Source organism: Anthonomus grandis, chromosome 10 (assembly GCF_022605725.1).
Source record: "Anthonomus grandis grandis chromosome 10, icAntGran1.3, whole genome shotgun sequence".
Lineage (NCBI taxonomy): Eukaryota > Metazoa > Arthropoda > Insecta > Coleoptera > Curculionidae > Anthonomus > Anthonomus grandis.
Window position 1 is genome coordinate 29250453 of NC_065555.1, and position 19454 is coordinate 29269906.

At 34.8% G+C, this 19454-nt stretch overlaps 1 protein-coding gene across 2 annotated transcripts in view; it reads right to left on the reverse strand.

Moving 5' to 3' along the window:
• Positions 1-19454, reverse strand: part of LOC126740856 (intermembrane lipid transfer protein Vps13D) — a 261585-nt gene that overhangs the window by 173066 nt on the left and 69065 nt on the right. For both annotated transcript variants that reach the window (XM_050447025.1, XM_050447023.1), the window contains exons 20-22: positions 16653-16827; positions 16238-16416; positions 7996-8288 (exon numbers count right to left, since the gene is read on the reverse strand). In XM_050447025.1, the coding sequence (XP_050302982.1) occupies positions 7996-8288; positions 16238-16416; positions 16653-16827 (647 nt within the window). The remainder of the gene's footprint in view (positions 1-7995; positions 8289-16237; positions 16417-16652; positions 16828-19454) is intronic.

Here is a 19454-nt window from a genome sequence, read left to right on the forward strand (position 1 = left end):
GAGACAGGCGACATTTTCCTTTACCTTGCCCAATGGAAAGGGCAACATTGTACAGGTGTGTAGGAGGACCTTTTTGCGCGGTGTTTGGATTAACTCCGAGACAAATTGAAACCTTGGCTAAGTTGAAAAAACGGGGAGATTCAGTTTACAAGGAAAGGAGAGGTAATAAACAGCTGTATCGGAAGTTCACGCGGGAAGATAAAGCACTGGTTATTGGTCATATAAACGAATTTCCAAGAGACTTAGGACATTACAACCGTTCAAAAAGCGAGAAGCAGTATCTGAGCTCCGATCTTCGTTGATTGTGAATCTAAGTTATTGCAACTGCAAGCCTAGAACTGATACCTGTGCTACCTGTGATTTACTGCACATGCAAAAACAAAAGATCCCACAAAGGCAGATGCTAAAATTAAATTAGAACCCCACCACAGGAAAGCTGAAGCAGCTGTAGAAGCAATGAGAAAAGACCATCAAAACTGCCAGCAACCCACCAGTGACAGCATGACAGTCTCAATGGACTTAGAGCAGGTCTTATTATCGCCAACTTTATCTCATAGTCAGATGTATTACATGCGACAGCTCTCCAACTACAACCTTTGTGTTCACCTAGGAGACAATAACACTTAACACTGGCTTCATGTGTTCACACTTAACATTGGCTTCACCCATATATATTGTAAGTATATACCCATATATACCTAGAATATACAGGGTGATTGATGGTTGATGGCACCTTAGACGTTTACGGAGAACGGAAAATATTTTTTTTTTTGAAAATTTGGCAACATGAGTTTTAGCTGATGATCTAACGATTAAAAATATTTTTAGCGATGCAGCGTTGCCGCTTATACCAAAAAGTAGTAGCAACTTTGTTATTTTAAATGGAATACCCTGTATATTTTTTTATTTTCCGATCCGCTATCACTTTATGATTGGTTCTGTATAAGGTGTTCCTTTACCTATCTTTAGTGGTTTTCGAGAAATTAATTATTTTCTTTTTAATTTTTAATTTTCTACGGCACTGGAACGCGCAGAACCTTGAAATTATAAACGTAATTTATGAAAGTATTGTACATTATTTTTCACTATGAAAATTTGTTCTACGTTATACAGGGTTGCTCAAAATTAGTGATTTTACCGCTAGATACAAAAATGGTAAAAGGTGCATTTTTTTAAATGGAACACCCTGTATATTATAACATATTCTAAAAGGAAATTAAAATCCCTGTCTAAAGAGGTATTATGTTCCTATATCGAAGTAGTTCGGTTTCGGAAATAAAAGCAATTTTCTGTAAAAATCAGAATATTTTGACATATTTGCTTTAGTTGGCCATGAAACGTCATGATGAAACAATGCTATGCTATTAATGTTTGACAGTGACATTTAGTTGATTAATAGTAAATACGCTTGGGTGTTTTTTTAAAATAGTGACCTAAAAATTCATTAAAATGGAATGAAATAGTTATTCAAATGAAGTGTTGATGAATCTATTTATTATTCATGGACAATGTGACAAAATTGTAGCAAGAACATGCAGAAAGTTCAATGAAATGTACCCGAATTTACAAAAAATGGATAAAAGAAAATTTGTGCGAATACAAAATAACTTTATACAATCTGGTTCACAACTTAAAAATGATACAAGTTTGCCCAAGCCTGTAACGTCTGATGAGGACAACATCGTGAATGTTTTAGCCTACTTTCACGCATATCCACAAGCTTCCATCCGGAGTGCAGCAGATGATTTAGGCCTAACTTATTATTCTGTGCAAAGAATTCTGAACGACAATAATATGCATCCCTTTAAATATTCAAAAGTTCATCAGCTGAAACTGGATGATTACCAACGTCGCATTCAATATTGTGAGATACTTCTGACACGCACTCAAGAGGATCCAAACTTTCTAAAAAAAATAATATGGACAGACGAAGCAAAGTTTTCTAGAGAAGGTATTTTTAATAGAAGAAATCAACATTTTTGGGCTAATCAAAATCCACACGCGGTTAAGGAAATGGGGTTTCAAGAAAAATTTAGTTTTAATGTTTTTTGTTTACTAAAAGACAATCAAATAGCTTTTTTTATTTACGACGGGTCATTAAACTCCCATAAATACATTCAGATTTTGCGCTCAGTAGTAGAAGATTTTCTGGAAAATTTAACGCTTGAAGATTATCGCACTTGCTGGTTCCAATTGGATGGCGCACCTGCTCATTGCACTGAGGAGGTGACACGTGAGTTATTTGAAAAATTCGATGACCGCTGGTTTAGGCGTTTGGGACCATGGGACTGGCCTGCGAGATCACCTGATCTTACACCACTTGATTTTTACTTTTGGGGTAATTTGAAGCAAATGGTATACAAGACACCGGTAAACAGTAAACAGGAACTACGTCAATGAGTTATCAATTGCATTGGTCAACTAGATCCTTCTGAAATACAAGCAGCGACAACACATGCTGTACAACGCAGGATTTTGAATTGCTTAGAAGTCAATGGCAATCATTTTGAAAATTTATTGTAAATTACTTATAATCTTGTATCATTTTTAAGTTGTGAACCAAATTGTATAAAGTTATTCATTTCTTTGAACTTTCTGCATGTTCTTGCTACAATTTTGTCACATTGTCCATGAATAATAAATAGATTCATCAAAACTTCATTTGAATAACTATTTCTTTCCATTTTAATGAATTTTTAGGTCACTATTTTAAAAAAACACTCAAGCGTATTTAACATTAATCAACTAAATGTCACTGTCAAACATCAATAGCATAGCAATGTTTCATCATGACCTTTTATGGCCAACTAAAGCAAATATGTCAAAATATTCCGATTTTTACAGAAAATTGCTTTTATTTCCGAAACCGAACTACTTCGATATAGAAACATAATACCTCTTTAGACAGGGATTTTAATTTCCTTTTAGAATATGTTATAATATACAGGGTGTTGCTTTAAAAAAATGCACTTTTTACCATTTTTGTATCTAGCGGTAAAATCACTAATTTTGAGCAACCCTGTATAACGTAAAACAAATTTTCATAGTGAAAAATAATGTACAATACTTCCATAAATTACGTTTATACTTTCAAGGTTCTGCGCGTTCCAGTGCCGTAGTAATACAAATTTATTTGGATCTATGTTTTCGTCAAAAAATAAAGAAAATAATCAATTTCTCGAAAACCACTAAAGATAGGTATAGGAACACCTTATACAGAACCAATCATAAAGTGATAGCGGATCGGAAAATAAAAAAATATACAGGGTATTCCATTTAAAATAACAAAGTTGCTACTACTTTTTGGTATAAGCGGCAACGCTGCATCGCTAAAAATATTTTTAATCGTTAGATCATCAGCTAAAACCCATGTTGCCAAATTTTCAAAAAAAAATTATATTCCGTTCTCCGTAAACGTCTAAGGTACCATCAACCATCAATCACCCTGTATATGGGTATTTTTTTTTTTTTTTTTTTTTTTATGGTAAATACAAGCACAAGAGGAAAGTCCTATGTCACTCTTGGAGTGGTGCTTGCGCGAAGATATTTGTGGGCATTTATCTTGAATCGCTGCAGGTTGTATGCGTCGGGAAATATGTGAGGTGGAAGCACGTTCCACAAAGAAGATGTTCTCCAGATGAATGAGTCCCGATACAGCGATGTCCTTGGGGTAGGCAGGTGGACTCGATGTTGATGAGCCGCAACTGCTAGACGCGTCCTTCTTGCCGGAACAGCCCTGGGTGGGATCAGGCCTGCCAGCTCAGAGGAGCACTTACCGTGATAATAACGGTAGAATAAACAGAGATCAGCCACCTTTCTCCTGTGCTCCAGACTATCCAGACTATTTGTCAGTTCTGGTTTGTCGATAAGACGAATAGCTCTCTTGTGTATGGAATCTAGCAGCTTTAAACTATGCTTGGGTGCAGAGCTCCAGACATGCGAGCAATACTCGAGGGAAGGGCGTATTTGAGCCTTATAAAGAGTCAGCAGCTGTTCTGGTGTATACAGTTTTTTCGTTTTGAAAAGCACTCCGAGTTTTTTGGAAGCTGCCCTGGCGATCTCTGCAACGTGGTCATGCCAGGACACACTGTTGGTGACTTCGACTCCTAGAAGATGTAAAGATGATTTCATTGGCAATGTTTTCCCTGCCATAACCAGCTCCGGGCCACCAAGGTTAGTCTTCATCGTAAATACTGCGGCCTGCGTTTTTTTAGCGTTAAAATTGACCAGATTATTATCGCCCCACTCCAAGATTGCTCTAATATCGTTGTTGGTTGAAGCTACTTGTTGCTGCCTAAGATTCTGAGAAGTTACGGCTGTCGTTGGTTTGGCGGACTTAAATGTGGAAATAAGTGTGCTATCGTCCGCAAAGCTGTAGTTTGGATTGGCAGTGGTTCCTAGCAAATCGTTGATATATATCAAGAAAAGGGTGGGGGATAGAATGCATCCTTGAGGGACTCCAGCGTTAATGTTAAATTTGTCGGAGAGGTGTCCATCGACGGCTACTTGGATTGTTCGTTGTTCAAGAAAACTTTTGATCCAATTCAATAATGAGTTTTGTATGCCGACTGAGGAGAGCTTGGTTAGTAGTCCCTCATGCCACACTCTGTCAAATGCCTTGGAAATATCAAGAGCGACTGAGCGGGACTCGCCGTGCTTCTCCATGGCCTCCGTCCACAAGTGTGTGACGTAAGCCAGAAGATCGCTGGTGGATCTAAGCTTTCGGAAGCCGTATTGATGATCGCTGATTAGTCCAGATGATTCCAGATATCTTAACAGTTGTTGGTTGACTGCTTTCTCCATAATCTGAAATATTACTGGAACTAGTGCAATCGGGCGGTAGTTCAACGGCATCGTCTTCTTTCCCTTTTTGGGTACAGCTTGCACTTGAGCAGTTTTCCAGCTTGTTGGAAATGAGCCACGCTTATACGATGCCGTGAACAGTCTACATAAGGGAGGAGTCAATTCGTCTGCATAACGTTTTAGTACTAGGGCTGGAATTCCATCGGGTCCAGAAGCTTTGTTGGTGTCTACGCTTTTAAGAATTTTATTTATAATTCGTTGGGGAAACGAAATTTCTCCCATCGATGAATTCACTCTTGGCAAATATGGCGGTGTTTTGCCTTGCGAGTGCAGAGTAGAATTGGACGCGAAGAGTTTACCCAGTAAGTTGGCTTTTTCCCTTGCTGTTACCGCGATAGAACCATCATCTGCTGTTAGGGGTGGCAAGGCCGACTGTTGTTGTGACTCTCTTTGCATTCATCAATAATTCGCTTGCAGCTATTTCTGGAGGTTAAAAAGTTCCTCCAATTTTCGGTGGAAGGATGTTGACGCCATTTGCGATATGCTGCGTTTTTAGTCTTTACTGCCTTTTTGCAATTCAGGTTGAACCATTGCTTGTTGTTTGATCTGCATTTAGTAGAAAAAGGGATATAAGCTTCCATTCCTGCCAAGATCGTCTCTGTAATTTGGTTTGCACATTCTGAGATGTTATTGGTTCTAAAGCAGACTTCTTTCCAAGGGAATGAGTGATAAAATTCCCGAAGATGGTTCCACTCTGCTGATTTATAGTGCCATACCTTCCGCGGCATCGGAGGATCCTGCGTTTTAACATCCAACTGGCAAGAGACTGTTATCAATTTGTGGTCCGATGTTCCTAAGGGGGCCTGTACTGATACAGTATACGAGTCAGGGTCTGAAGCCAAGACCAGATCTAGGAGACTCGCGAACTCGCCGTCTCGGTCGGGGATTCTGGTGGTTCCTCCACAAGCTGCGTAAGCCCGCATATGGTGGCAAATAGCTCAGCTTCTAGTCCTTCATCGTTGTTCTTGTTGCAGAAGCGCAGCCAGTTGATATTGTGAACGTTAAAATCACCCATGACGATGATTTCTGCGCTTGGGTAGTCAATTTGCAGTTGGTTAATGCAATCAACCAGGTTCAAAAAGAGCCGCCTATATTGGGCGTCGCTTGGTGGTCTGTAGATACAACAGATAAATTTCGTGGCTCCACTGGCTATTATTTTGAACCACATAACGTCGAAGTCCGCAGGTTCAAGCGTTTCCTCCCGCTGGCAACTCAAATCGCTCTTGACAAATACTGCCAATCCAAAGTTTAGTCGAAATCGGGTGTGTAGATCGTATCCAGGATAAATGAGGTGAACATTTGTTGTTGAAGGTTTCACCTTTGTTTCTGCCAATGCCAGAATGTGAGGCTTATTTGATTGCAGGTATTGGTGTACTGCATTAATATTGGTGTTTAGGCCTCTGATGTTGCAGAAATTGATTTTTAGGCTTTTAAATCCGCCTGATGAACCCCCCCGACCAGCCTCCGCCCGGAGATCCGAATGGGAGGCTAGTTTTCCTCCGGAAAGTTTTGGTCGTGAGGGCGCCATCATGCATTTATTTTTCTTCTCCATTTCCCCTTTGGAAACCGGACACATCGACATGGCGGCGAAACGTGAGTTCCATGGAACCACTTCACGCCGCCTAGTCCTATGTGGTGGTATTGAACCGGGCGATGCAAGTAGACAACATCTACCACCAAAGAGGTTGCTCTTTTAGTCGCCTTTTACGACAGGCAGTGCATACCGGAGGGCTATTCTACTCCGGCCCTCCCCGGGGTATATTAGTAAATTAGTAAATATATATACTAATATACTTACTAATTTACTAAAATACCCACACAGAAGCGGAAGTTAACAATCTGGAGTGACAACTGCGCTGGACAAAATAAAAACAAAATGTTATTGTTTTTATGGATTTATTTAGTTGCCAAGGGGCATTTCGATGAGATCAATCATAAGTATCTAGTGTCGGGTCATTCGTTTATGAGCTGCGACAGGGATTTCGCTCAAATTGAAAAGCGAAAACAGCAAGAAAAATATGAGGTACCTATGGATTTAGTGAAAATGATGATAGCAGCAGTGAAAAAAACCAATTTCTGGTTACAATAATGAACCGTGAGGACTTTTTCGATTTTAAAGTGGCTTCTGAAAGTACAATCAATACATCTAAGCTTCAAATTTCGAAAGCTCAATGGATTAATATTAGCCGAGAAAATCCAGGATTTGTCAGAATCCGAACTCTGAACGAAATAGAGTTTTGGAAAGCAACGAAGGTTTTGAAGAAAAGTGTTATAATTAAAGCTATCGCAGAAATGACTCTGCTAAACCTAACCTGCCAGAGTAGAATTTCTGAAGAGAAAAAACAAAATCTGCTGGCAATGATTCCTTATTTGAAGGAAGAAAACAGACAATTTTATAAGGATCTATTGAATCCTAACATTAATTAGAAGCTACATCTTTTGTGTTTTTTCGTTATTTACTTACCACAACTATTTTTGTAATGGCACTTAGCACATTCTATGAACTTGTAACTTGTCATTTTTTTTTCTGACATTTTCTACAAATGACATTTGTCGAAAATATTATGTACACAGAAAAATACTTTCTTGACTAAACCTATGTTTAATTTTCAGAGAGTTTTTTCTTATACATTGATTGTAGTATAAAAAACATTGTTCATCTCGAAATAATAATTTTAGCACTTAGCACATTATTTACTTCAAGTCTTCAAATCTATACAATTTTTCGAATTCAACTGAACGCTGGTGGGCCATTTATTACAAAATGACATCGATTTTCGCCCCAATTATTTAAATATTCAGTTCATTAAATGAGTTTTTTATTAGGTCTATATTTATATCTTCCTTAAAAAGCGAATAATCATAATTATAAATTTTAATTAGTTCACTCAAAAATTCCAAAAATATATCAGCCTCTGTAGCAAGAGATCGATAAATCGCAGTCAAGTGATTAAATCTTTATTTTAATATTTCAACCGACACTTAATAAAATTTTATTGCCTAGATTGTAAAATATTTTTTATTTATAAAAATAAATCTTTTCATCTCCCTTCCTATTTAATAGGTTGGTCTTTACTACTGAAACAAAACACATTCCCAACATAAACCTCCATAAGTGAATATTTTACATACCTTGCCAAATTCGCCAAATACTGCTTAAACTCTGTGGCACAACTCTGTAGTTCGACAACAAATAATGGCGAATGCGTATACCAGAGCGAAGCCATTCTAATCGTTACATCGGCTGTATCCTTATCTCTAGCAAAGTTCTGTAAATTTCTGACCACTTTAAAGCTAAACGCTTTTGTGTCGTTCTCCTGAGTGCCCGTCATCATATAAAGCGGATGGGGCATCTCCAGGAGCGGATCTTGTCCTACACTGATAATTCGCTGATGCATGTGTCCTTCAGGAGTCAGATCTAATACCTAAAACAAGATAAAATTAAAGGTTTGTTTACAGTTAAAGCTTTACAGGGGTACAATAGGTTGTTTTTTAAATTATGAATTAGCTTTATAGGTTTAAACTTTTTCTTTATGATAAACTTAATAGTTTACTCTACTCTTTTTTTTATTTACATAAGGAATTGTCAATTCCTGAACATAAAAACTACATTAAATATAAAAGAAGCAGAAGAGAGAGAGAGAGTCCGAAACCGATGTGACGGAAGCTGTTATAGAAATAGAAAAAAACAACCCAGTCATGTCCAGGACAAGAACGACAGCGCATAAATGAGGAAAAAAAAAAGGACGAAGTATATGAAAAGTACAAGATCAAAAATAAAATAGGTCACACCAAAGTAACGAAAGAGTGCAGAGAGATACACAAATAAACAGACCTACAGATTGATTTTTGTATTGATAGCAGTGGCTACTGCAAGTACACACTTTAACCCATCAAGTTTTTGCCCATCGTAAATCAATAATTTACGAAAATACAATAAAGGCAAGAGAGCAATTTATAGTAAGAATATTTACTGCTGCTGAGTCATTTAGAAATTAGCAATTATTTTCGCAATTATTATTAAGATTCGGCTATTAATTTTTCTTTTTTATTTATCTTTTGTAATTTATCGTTCATTCGAATTGGAACACAACAATTTAAATAGTTTATAAACCCCATTTTTTTAGTGCATTGAAGACTTTAAATGTAAATACATACAGTGAAACTTCTCTAACTCGAATCTTCAAGGGACAGACTAAAAAATTCGACTTATGGAAAAATCGACTTACAGAAAAAAACGCCTAATTAAGGGGTTATTGTTTATTAGTACCAAAAAAAGTATTTTCTTCGTATAAAACTAAAATTTTGTATGTTGTATGTGTTACATAATATGTATGCATATCAATATGTTTATTAATTTTTTTTAAAGAAGTCAGTTTTTTTTTTGTGTGAAATTGGTCCATTTTTCCTTATCTATAAAATCTTCTAATAAATTTAAAGAATTGTGTATTTCATATGGAATAGTTTTTCTGGATAAAATAAAACATCTTATATTTTCAATAGCAGAAATCGCCTCGTCAATTGTAGGTGTCGGAACAGTCTCACCTTCGCTTTGGCCATCATCTTCATTTTCTTCAGGGTCTGAAACAATACAAAACAATTCTTACAATCTAAAAAGGCATAATCTAGACTAGCCTACCTTTTTTATTTGGAATAAGATTTTCTATTACGCTTTCTAGGATCTCTTCATCAGTTGGAAAACCTGTTGTTTGTACATTCTCATCAAACGTCACATAGTCTTCAAATGAAACATCACTCATGTTTACAGCCCTTCTGTATGAGGTCCACAGGGTTTTTAATTCAGATAATGGAACAAGGTCATCCTCGTCCCAGTTATCAGCATCTTGTTGAACTTTATCTTTAACAAATCCTGCTTTTCTAAAGCAATTAGCAATGGTTTGTTCTTTTACGTCCAGAGTCCACGTTTTATTAAGATCTTGAATTGCGTCAAGTAACGCCACAGTTGTCGGAGTTGCCACTTCCCTATGGGCTAAAACTTTCATAACAATCCGCTTCCTATAATGTTGCTTCAAATTTTTTATAATTCCTTGATCCATGGGTTGTAAGATTGACGTAAGGTTAGGCGGAAAATATTCAAGTTTAATATTTTTTAACTTAGATTCAACAGACTTGGGATGTGCAGGACAATTATCAACGAATAGTAAAACTTTTTTTCTTTGGGCTGCAAATTTCTTATCAAGCTTTAATAGGCATTTTTCATAAATCTCACTTGTCATCCATGCTTTTTTATTAAACTCATAATCCACTGCAAATGATTTAATGCCCTTAAAACAACGTGGATTCTTTGACTTACCAATGATTAGCAACCTAAGCTTTTCAGTCCCACTCATATTACTTCCAACCATAACTGTAATTCGTTCCTTGCTGTTTTTGCCACCATGGCATTTTTGTCCTTTAAATGCTAGTGTTTTGTTGGGTAAACATTTGAAGAAAACTCCTGTTTCATTAGCATTAAAAATGTCATCCTTATCATATTGACCGATCAGAGTGGGCAATACATTCTTTTGCCATTCTTCGCAAGACGCCAAATCTGCAGAAGCACTTTCACCACATAAAGACATTTAAACGATGTTATGCCTAGTTTTAAACTTATCTAACCATCCTATGCTAGCTGCAAAATCGTCCCGCTCTAAAGCAGTTGCAAACTCCTTAGCTTTTTTTCTTATAAGAGTTCCAGATAGAGGGAGATTTTTATTTCGTGCCGTAGTAACCCACTTAAGCATTGCTTCATCAATATCTTCATTCACACAAGGTGTAAGCCTTCTCCTCTTACAGTTTGAAGCGTAATCATCTTTTTTTTCTAAAAGTCTATCCTTGTTTTTTAGGATCGTTGACAGAGTATTGGGTGGTATCCCAAACTGTTCGGCAATATCCTTCTTTTTCTTTTCACCTTTTTCCACTTCAGCAATTAATTTCAATTTCTCACATAATGGTAAGCACTTTAAATTTCTCTTAGCCATAATTATTTTTAATAAAAACAAATTGTCTTAATTCGCATACGCATCAAAAAACTGTAACCACAAAATCGCCACGTCGCGATGAGAGCCTTTTTCCGTTTGAACTAATAAAAAGAAAAATGATGCAATAGCAAATCCATGTAACAAACAGATTTTTTCCTAGAAAAATGTCTGTACTTCCCCGCAAAATTCGAGTTAGCCATCGGCAATGCGTTAAACGTTATTTCGACTTATAGAAAAATTCGACTTATAGAGATAAAATATCATATAAACTTGATGATACCTTTTTTGGTAGTATAAAATATTCGAATTAGGGAATATTTCGAGATAAAGAAGTTCGAATTAGAGGAGTTTTACTGTATATCGAAAAGGGTCAATCATAAGCAAAACTGTTTGCACGATGCATATTTTAAATAAAAAATTAAATTATGCCAAGCCTAAAAAAGCTGTGAAATTTAAAAAAAAAATCGAAATGTTGCGGGTGGCGCCCTCTGTGACACAATTTAAAAAAAGTTTAATTTTAAGTTATGTCGTATAAAAAAAACATATTCCAATTTTTTTTTTTAAACGAAAAATAAATGCCAAATTTATGGCCAAAATTCAAAAAAATTATATTAAGTTTATCATCCTGTCTGTTACTTGGCTTTGACATTCGGACTAGAAAAATTTAACTTAAGCTATTTTTTTAAGGGAATCTACTGTTAAATTATTTACCATTATTTGTGGGACACCCTGTATAAAAGCATTTATTTATTTAAGCAAGTTACTAAGCGATCTGTGTTGTGTTCCCAACCCCATAAACTATTTTGAAGTGTATACAGGGTGTTTTTTATATAATGCGACAAAATTCAGGAACGTGTTCTTTGGACAAAAATTCGCAAAAAAGTTCCTATAAACATAGGTCCTAAACCTTTTATAGATTTTGAGCTACAGGGTGGTAAAATTTTAACAAAAAAATATTTTTTTTCGATAACTTAAATACCCCTGTAGATATTTGTCCAAAGATTGGTATGCAGGGTCTGTGTATCCAGAGCCATTTACTTTTAACATTTTTATGTTCTCCAGTGGCGTGTGTGCGGGTTTTCCGCTGAATACTTTTATAAAGAAAAATGGTACGCCACTGGTTTTTCTTGTATTAAAAAGTATTTTTAAATTCCCCGTTTTATTTGCAACATTTTTGATCCCTTGGACTTTGTCCGTTAGATGCACGGTTTTCGCACAAAAAATTAAAAAACATTTTTCTACTTTGACTGATCGCTAAAATTTATTTTTTCTATGATCGTTATAAAAAGTAAGTTTTTTTAATTTTATTTAAAATTTCATTGTAGTTCATAATATGTCACTTTATTTAACATGTTAAAAAAAGTGACATATGAGTAACGTGTTAATATTTCACGCTTCCAAAATCGCGAAGTAGCCTGTAAACATAATTTTTTTTAACGTAACTACGGACAACGCCGCCGCAACGATAATTACATTCTTGTTTAAGAGTTTAATCTGTTTACCACATTCTTCCTCTGCCCACGATAAAGTTGATATTTGTAAGATTTTATGATATTTTAAATAAATCATAGTCACTGTCCGCCAGTTGACAAGATTAATTTGTTAAAAAAATGGCTAACAATTACACAAATAATGAAATGTGCGATATGCACTTCATTTATGGACTGGCTAACGGAAACGCACGAGAAGCCTTGCGTATTTATGCTGAACGTTACCCGAATCGTGTTATTCCTCATCACTCCATGTTTACGCGTTTACACCAACGTCTAAATGAAACCGGCAACTCACCGCTGAAAACGGACATCCCCGAATAGTTACTCCTCGAATTGAAGACCAGGTGCTCAATGAATTCGAGGAAGATCCTACCACAAGCACTAGGAAAATTGCTCAGACGGTACACATTAGTAACTTTACAGTTTGGAATATTCATAAAAGAAACCTTTTATACCCGTATCATATTCAGCGGGTGCAGGCACTTTTGCCAGGCGATTTTCCGAAAAGAACGGCTTTGTGTCATTGGATGTAAGAACGCATAAGGCAAGATGCACCGTTTATAAGAAAAATACTTTTCACCGATGAGGCTAATTTCTCCAGGGACGCAATTATGAACTTCCACAATAACCACATATGGCATTATGAGAACCCACATGCTAGGGCAGAAAACCGTCATCAGCACCAGTTTTCACTTAATGTATAGGTCGGCATTATTGAAAACTTTCTCATCGGTCCATTTTTTTTACCAGCAAGGTTGACTGGACAAGTGTATCAAGAATTTCTTGAAAATGAATCACCAGCGATGCTAGAAGATGTCCCCACTCAGCTGAGACAGCAAATGTTTTTTTTACATGACGGTGCTCTAGCCGTAGCCGATCGAGAGTTCTAGCCGTGACATTGGTTTCGTGGCGTCAAAATTGAAGCCGAGATTTGGTGGCGCACGCCGTACAGTGGAACGACTAAGTGGAGATTCCGCGGAACCTAATATTTTACATTTTACAAGATAATATATTTTTTTTATTATTACGTATTTTTAGGTATATGATAAATGTTTTAAATATTTTTTATTATTTATTTTATTGGAAAAATATACATAAACGGTGTTTCAAATTCGTCTACCCTCAAAATACGAAAATGGATAATTTACCCCAAAGTTGCACATTATTTACTTATAAAAGAATATGCCATATAAAAAAATATATATTATATTTTATGTGGTTTTGAAGATTATTGAAAAAAAAAACAAATTTTCAAAAACTTATTCTTGACACTTTTGTGGGTTACCTTGATTGCTATGGGAAAGTTTTTGCATTGCTGTATAACTTTTTCGTAAAAATGTTAATGCCAAAAACAAAATTAGGTAGGTACCTACGCCAAATTTTTGTTGCTTATTTAAAAAATCGAAAATTTGAATGATTCCGAAGATAATCAAAAAAAAACAAAAAAAAATTTAAAATCCATTTTAATTTTTTCTGAGCTTAAACAGGAATGCAGCAAGAGGTAGGCATTATTCTAAATAAAATTAAGATTGTAAAATGTAAGTTAAAAATAAAATTGTTAATTTACCCACCTAATTTAAATACCGAATTTTTATTCTTTTTAAAACTCAAAGCGAGTATCAAAATAGTTTGGTAGTTTAAAATGTTAAATGCGTAATCTTACTATAAACTACAATAATAACTGCAGTAAAATATTATTTCGAATCAACGCAAAATACGTGCCCCAGCGCGGAATTTTTGCCATCGCGATGCGGTCGTCGCCTCGCATGATTTCGGCTTCTGTTGTGAGGTATCGATGGAAGCGGGGATAAGTGTCCAGGCTAGAACTATCGATCGGCTACGCTCCAGCCCATTTTAGTTTAGTGACTCGGCAGTATTTGGATATTACGTATCCAAATCGTTGGATAAGTCTGGGAAGTATTCACCCTTGGCCCCCACGATCTCCCGACTTAAATCCGCTGGATTTTTTTTTGTGGGGCCACCTTAAATCACTGATTTATAGAAATCCAATTGATAATGTGAAGGAATTGCGTAATCGCATTAATACAGTGCATTTTTTCTATCTCGGGTCATAGGGTTCTACGTGTAATTTTTTCAACCCCATGTTAGAACCTGTTCTATTTAATCGATAGGATTAAAACTTGGAACAAGTGAAGTTTAAGTTAACAGACTTTAAAACATCCCATTATTTTGCAAAAAAAAATTGCGAGAAACCTATTTAAAATACGTTTTTCTGATAAAAAAGGTTGCTTTTTCTGCACCTCGTAACCTTCATTACCTTTACACTTCAAAGCAGGTAGACAAATATCTGACAGTGACACAAAATAATTTTTAAATTGCTCCATTGAAATTGTTCAAAAACTCTTTAAAATGTCGATTTACATACACTACGGAGGAACGTATTGAGATGGTTTCAAACTACATTAGAGGAATGTCGGCGCAAGAAGTGGTAGATAATTTTGCCGTGTCTTATCCTAACCGTCCCGTCCCGTCTAGATCAAATGTACAATGGTTTCATGAAAAATTTATTACTATTGGATGCATCGCCAGTTCTCACTTAAAACGAAAAAGAACCGAAACTGTAGTAGACGAAAAATTTAAAATGGAGGTATGCTTGGCCGTTGAAAAAAATCTTACAGTCTTACTCAGTTTGCTGAAGTTACCGGAAAAAGTAGGAGTAGTTGCTATAAGGCAATCAGAAAAGAAAAATACGAATCTTTTAAAGTTAGAAATGTTCAAGAACTCTTGCCTAATGATTATTTTCTTAGAATGCAGTTTTGTGAACAGTGGATGGAACGAATTAACAACGACCCCACAATTACAAACAAAATACTATTTTCAGACGAAAGTACTTTCTGTGCAAATGGTACAGTCAACAAACAAAATACTTGAATATGGGCGCGAGAACATCCTCACGTCATCCAGGAAACGCATACCCAAACAAGACAGAAACTTAACGTGTGGGCAGGAATTCTTGGAGATCGCATAATTGAACCATTTTTCATAGAGGGTAGCCTGAATACTGCAAAATATTTAGAATTACTTCAGGTGCAGGTCATTCCCGCAATAGGAAACGCTGTTCAAAATGGCAGGATAATTTTTCAACATGATGGAGCCCCCGCTCATAGTGCAGCGACTGTTATCGAGTTTTTGAATGCCACGTTCCCAGGACGCTGTATTGGACGTTTTGGGCCATCTAAATGGCCGGCGCGAAGCCCCGATCTTTCGCCTTTAGATAACTTTTATTGGGCCTATCTATCATCGAAAGTGTTTGATATTGTTGGAGGCAGACCCAACAATATCGAAGAACTTCGTAATAGAATTATCGAGGCTTCGTGTACCATTACTCCCCGGCAGCTCCTAAATGTTAAAAGACATTTCTACAACTGTCTGAGCTTTTGTTTGGCTCAATTTGGAGGTCACTTTGAACAATTTATTTGAAAGGTTTTATTTGTTTATTGTTGATTTTTGAAAATATATTTTTGAGATTTTGAGGAAATTATTTTGTGTCACTGTCAGATATTTGTCTACCTGCTTTGAAGTGTAAAGGTAATGAAGGTTACAAGGTGCAGAAAAAGCAAACTTTTTCATTAGAAAAACGTATTTTAAATAGGTTTCTCGCAAATTTTTTTGCATAATAATGGGATTTTTTAAAGTCTGTTAACTTAAACTTCACTTGTTTCAATCCTATCAATTAAATAGAACAGGTTCTGACATGGGGTTGAAAATATTACACGTAAAACCCTATGACCCGAGATAAAAAAAATGCACTGTATATAAAAAATACCCTGTCTATATACAGGGTGTTTTTTAAATCGTAAATGATGCGTTGTTTATTATTTTTTTTTATATCTTTTAACAATAATTGCGGCTCTATGACTGAGGATATATAATTTTTACCTGCAAACCTCCCAAAGATCCTTCAACAACCAACTTTTCATGAACAGTTGCGTGAATTTTGGCTTCGCTCATTGTGGCGGTGCAGATTTTCTTACCATATAACATTCCATCGCGCACCACTCCTCTCAGGAGCAGAACGTTCAAACGGTGAAAGTCGAAAGTTAGTTCAGTTGACCCAGCTAAAAAATATATTTAGTTAGAGATGTGTCAGAAAGGCTTAAGGGATACAATTATTTATATACATGGTTTAGTCAAAAATAAAATATTTGAATAAGTAAGCCTTTTGTTTTTCACACAATTGTTTTTTATTACGATTTTCAAATTTTCCGTGCTAAAATACATGGAGTGGTAATCCCAAATTTAAATACTGAGAAAATAAAACACGATGTCGTTGATGTAATTAATAAAAACTAACCTATAGTTGCTTTGGGACCTTCCACTAGAGACTCTGTAGACTCTCTGATGCTTGAAGGAGCTACAGTGGGCAAACTAAATCCAGACGGTCGTTGAGATTTCGGGAAAACCCTTCTTACAAATCCGACCAGTTCTACGATAGTTTCCTGGTTAGCGATAATATCCAAATTGTTAAACTGAAAAGTTAATAAAATTTCATTAAAAAAAATATTTCGTATTTTATAAAATTAATACAATTATTGCGCGTTTAGATATTAAAATATTATTTCGTCACTATTTGATAAATATAGTGTAAGATGTAAGTTTTTTTTTCCATTGAAAAAATATTAAACTAGACTAAACACTTCGTCCCATTTCTTTTAACGCCGCAATAACTATTAAGATTAAGAAAGAATTTATGGCCAAACCATATAAGAGTAATTCGATACTTGAGGTTCGATCTTATAAACATCCAGTCTAAGAGCCCTGAGATCCAAACTTTGCTTAAAAGATCTTTTTAAAAACATACTCGACTTTTGAAGTGAAAGTAGCGTGCGTGAATATTATTTGTTTTAAGTGCTTGTGCCTTATTTTGGATTATTTTTATACTGGTGAGTTTTCTCACGGAGCATATCCAATTTTCATTATTTTTTATTTCCTATTTTTATTGTTGTTGCTATTTACATTTCAACATTTTATTTTAAATATATGTGTTTTACAAGATAATAATAATATTTGACATAAAACATTTAATACCTGTTTAATCTACATAAAATATTTACAGATAATTCATTTAATAAAAGCAGAGCTGCATACTATCTTTTTCCTTTTACGTAAAATGGCCATATAACGTAGATTTATTTACCAACAAGTTGCTTATTGTGGAGTGATTGAGCCACAGAGCAATCTTTCTGTATTGTGGAGTGTTTGAGCCACTTACGGATTTGAATGTTGCAAACTACGTTTTCCTGTACTATTTATAGTATGAAACTCTCTCTACCTTTCCAAATATCCTATTTTACTATCTGTTTAAGCAGTTAATAGCACATTTATATTGCGCTAGTGGGTGATAGACACAATGCGTAATAATATTCCAAATATAATAAATAGCTATTAAATAATAATTTAACTAGTTATTTTTTTTTTTTTTATTTGTTTCCTAGAAGAAACTTCTTCTAGAAAATATATTTTCTAGATATATTATTCTATTGTAATAACTGATATATTTTCACAATATATCAGTTATTACAATAGAATGATATTATTTAATTATTTCAAAAATTAAACTATAGCTATATCTAATACAAGTCTTAGTACTCAACACCTAGATGTAAAAACATCTGTATGTGCGTAGTAAAGTTTTCTAATAATTTGTTACATTTATTTGTAATATTATTCTACACCGTGAAAACCAAAACAAAAACAATTCTACTATAACAATTTGCATATACAATCAAAAGATTAGTAATGTTAACATCATAGATCTCCTAAATTTACCCAAATAGACATAAAATCACAAAAACTAGTTAAAAATCCTTACAAATTGATGGTGATTTTCAAAGATTACATTCTTTGTTAGTAATTTAAATCTTTTCATTCTAGAACATATTTTTACATCTCTTGGTAATAAGTTATAAAGTTTTGGGCCAAAGTAGTTTATATACCTCAGATTAAGATTATTTAAACTTGTCGGAATTTTTATGTGCTCGTGATATCTAGCTCTTGTTTCATAGGAATGATCTATCAAAATCTTTAAGTTAGGTTGAGTGTGTATATAGGAACATGTTGTAAGTATATATAACGATCTAATATCTAGAATATCTTTATTAAAAAGCAAATGAGAAGGATATAAACGGTTTTTCTTAAGAATTATTTTTAAAATGTACTTCTGTATTATATTTAACTTATATAAGCTGTTATTATAAAGTCCTCCCCACACCAGTATTCCGTATTTTAAAATTGACTCTACAAATGCTTTATAAATGATAGTGAGTGTTTTTTTATTCAAAAATTCTCTTAGCAAGTAAAATTTATGAACAAGTTTTCGGACTTTGTTGGAGACATGATCAATATGTGTTTTCCACTTTAAATTTTTATAATATTATAATAATACGATTATAATACCGAGATATTTTGTAGATGAGGTCTCCTTAATGCAATCATCATTAAATAAAATCGAGGTATACTCAGGTCTATTTACACTAGTCAAAGAAAAAGCTATGTAATTAGTTTTTGTTAAATTCAAAGTTAGTTTAGAAGTTTCTAGCCAGTTTTTTATTTCTACCAATATGTTCATGGATTTGTCCCTTATGCTTTCCCAAGAATCTCCCGAAACAATAATTGCCGTGTCATCAGTATAAGATACTGTTAACCCATCAATCTGTAATTTTAAAAGGGAGTTTAAATATGTTATAAATAATATCGGGCCTAAGATATTAAAAATGCCAATTTTTATTTTTCGTTTTTCACTCAACACATTATTTAGCCTTACCATCTGATACCGCTCCGACAGATAACTAGAGAAGAGCTGAAGGGCTCTTCCCCTTATTCCATATCTTTCAAGTACATTGAGAAGATCCCTATGAGGGACGGTATCAAATGCCTTGGCAAGATCCAAAAATACCGCTAAACACCTTTTATTTGAGTTTAAATTATTTACAACCTCAGTTATTAACCTATGCATCGTCATCCTAGTTATAAATGTTTAAATCTTTTAATCATCAATATATCTAAATACTAAATAAAATAACATAATTAGGAAATTGGTTGCTCAACACATTTATTTTTTCCAGGTACGTACGTTAACATAATCAACAAGTAACTT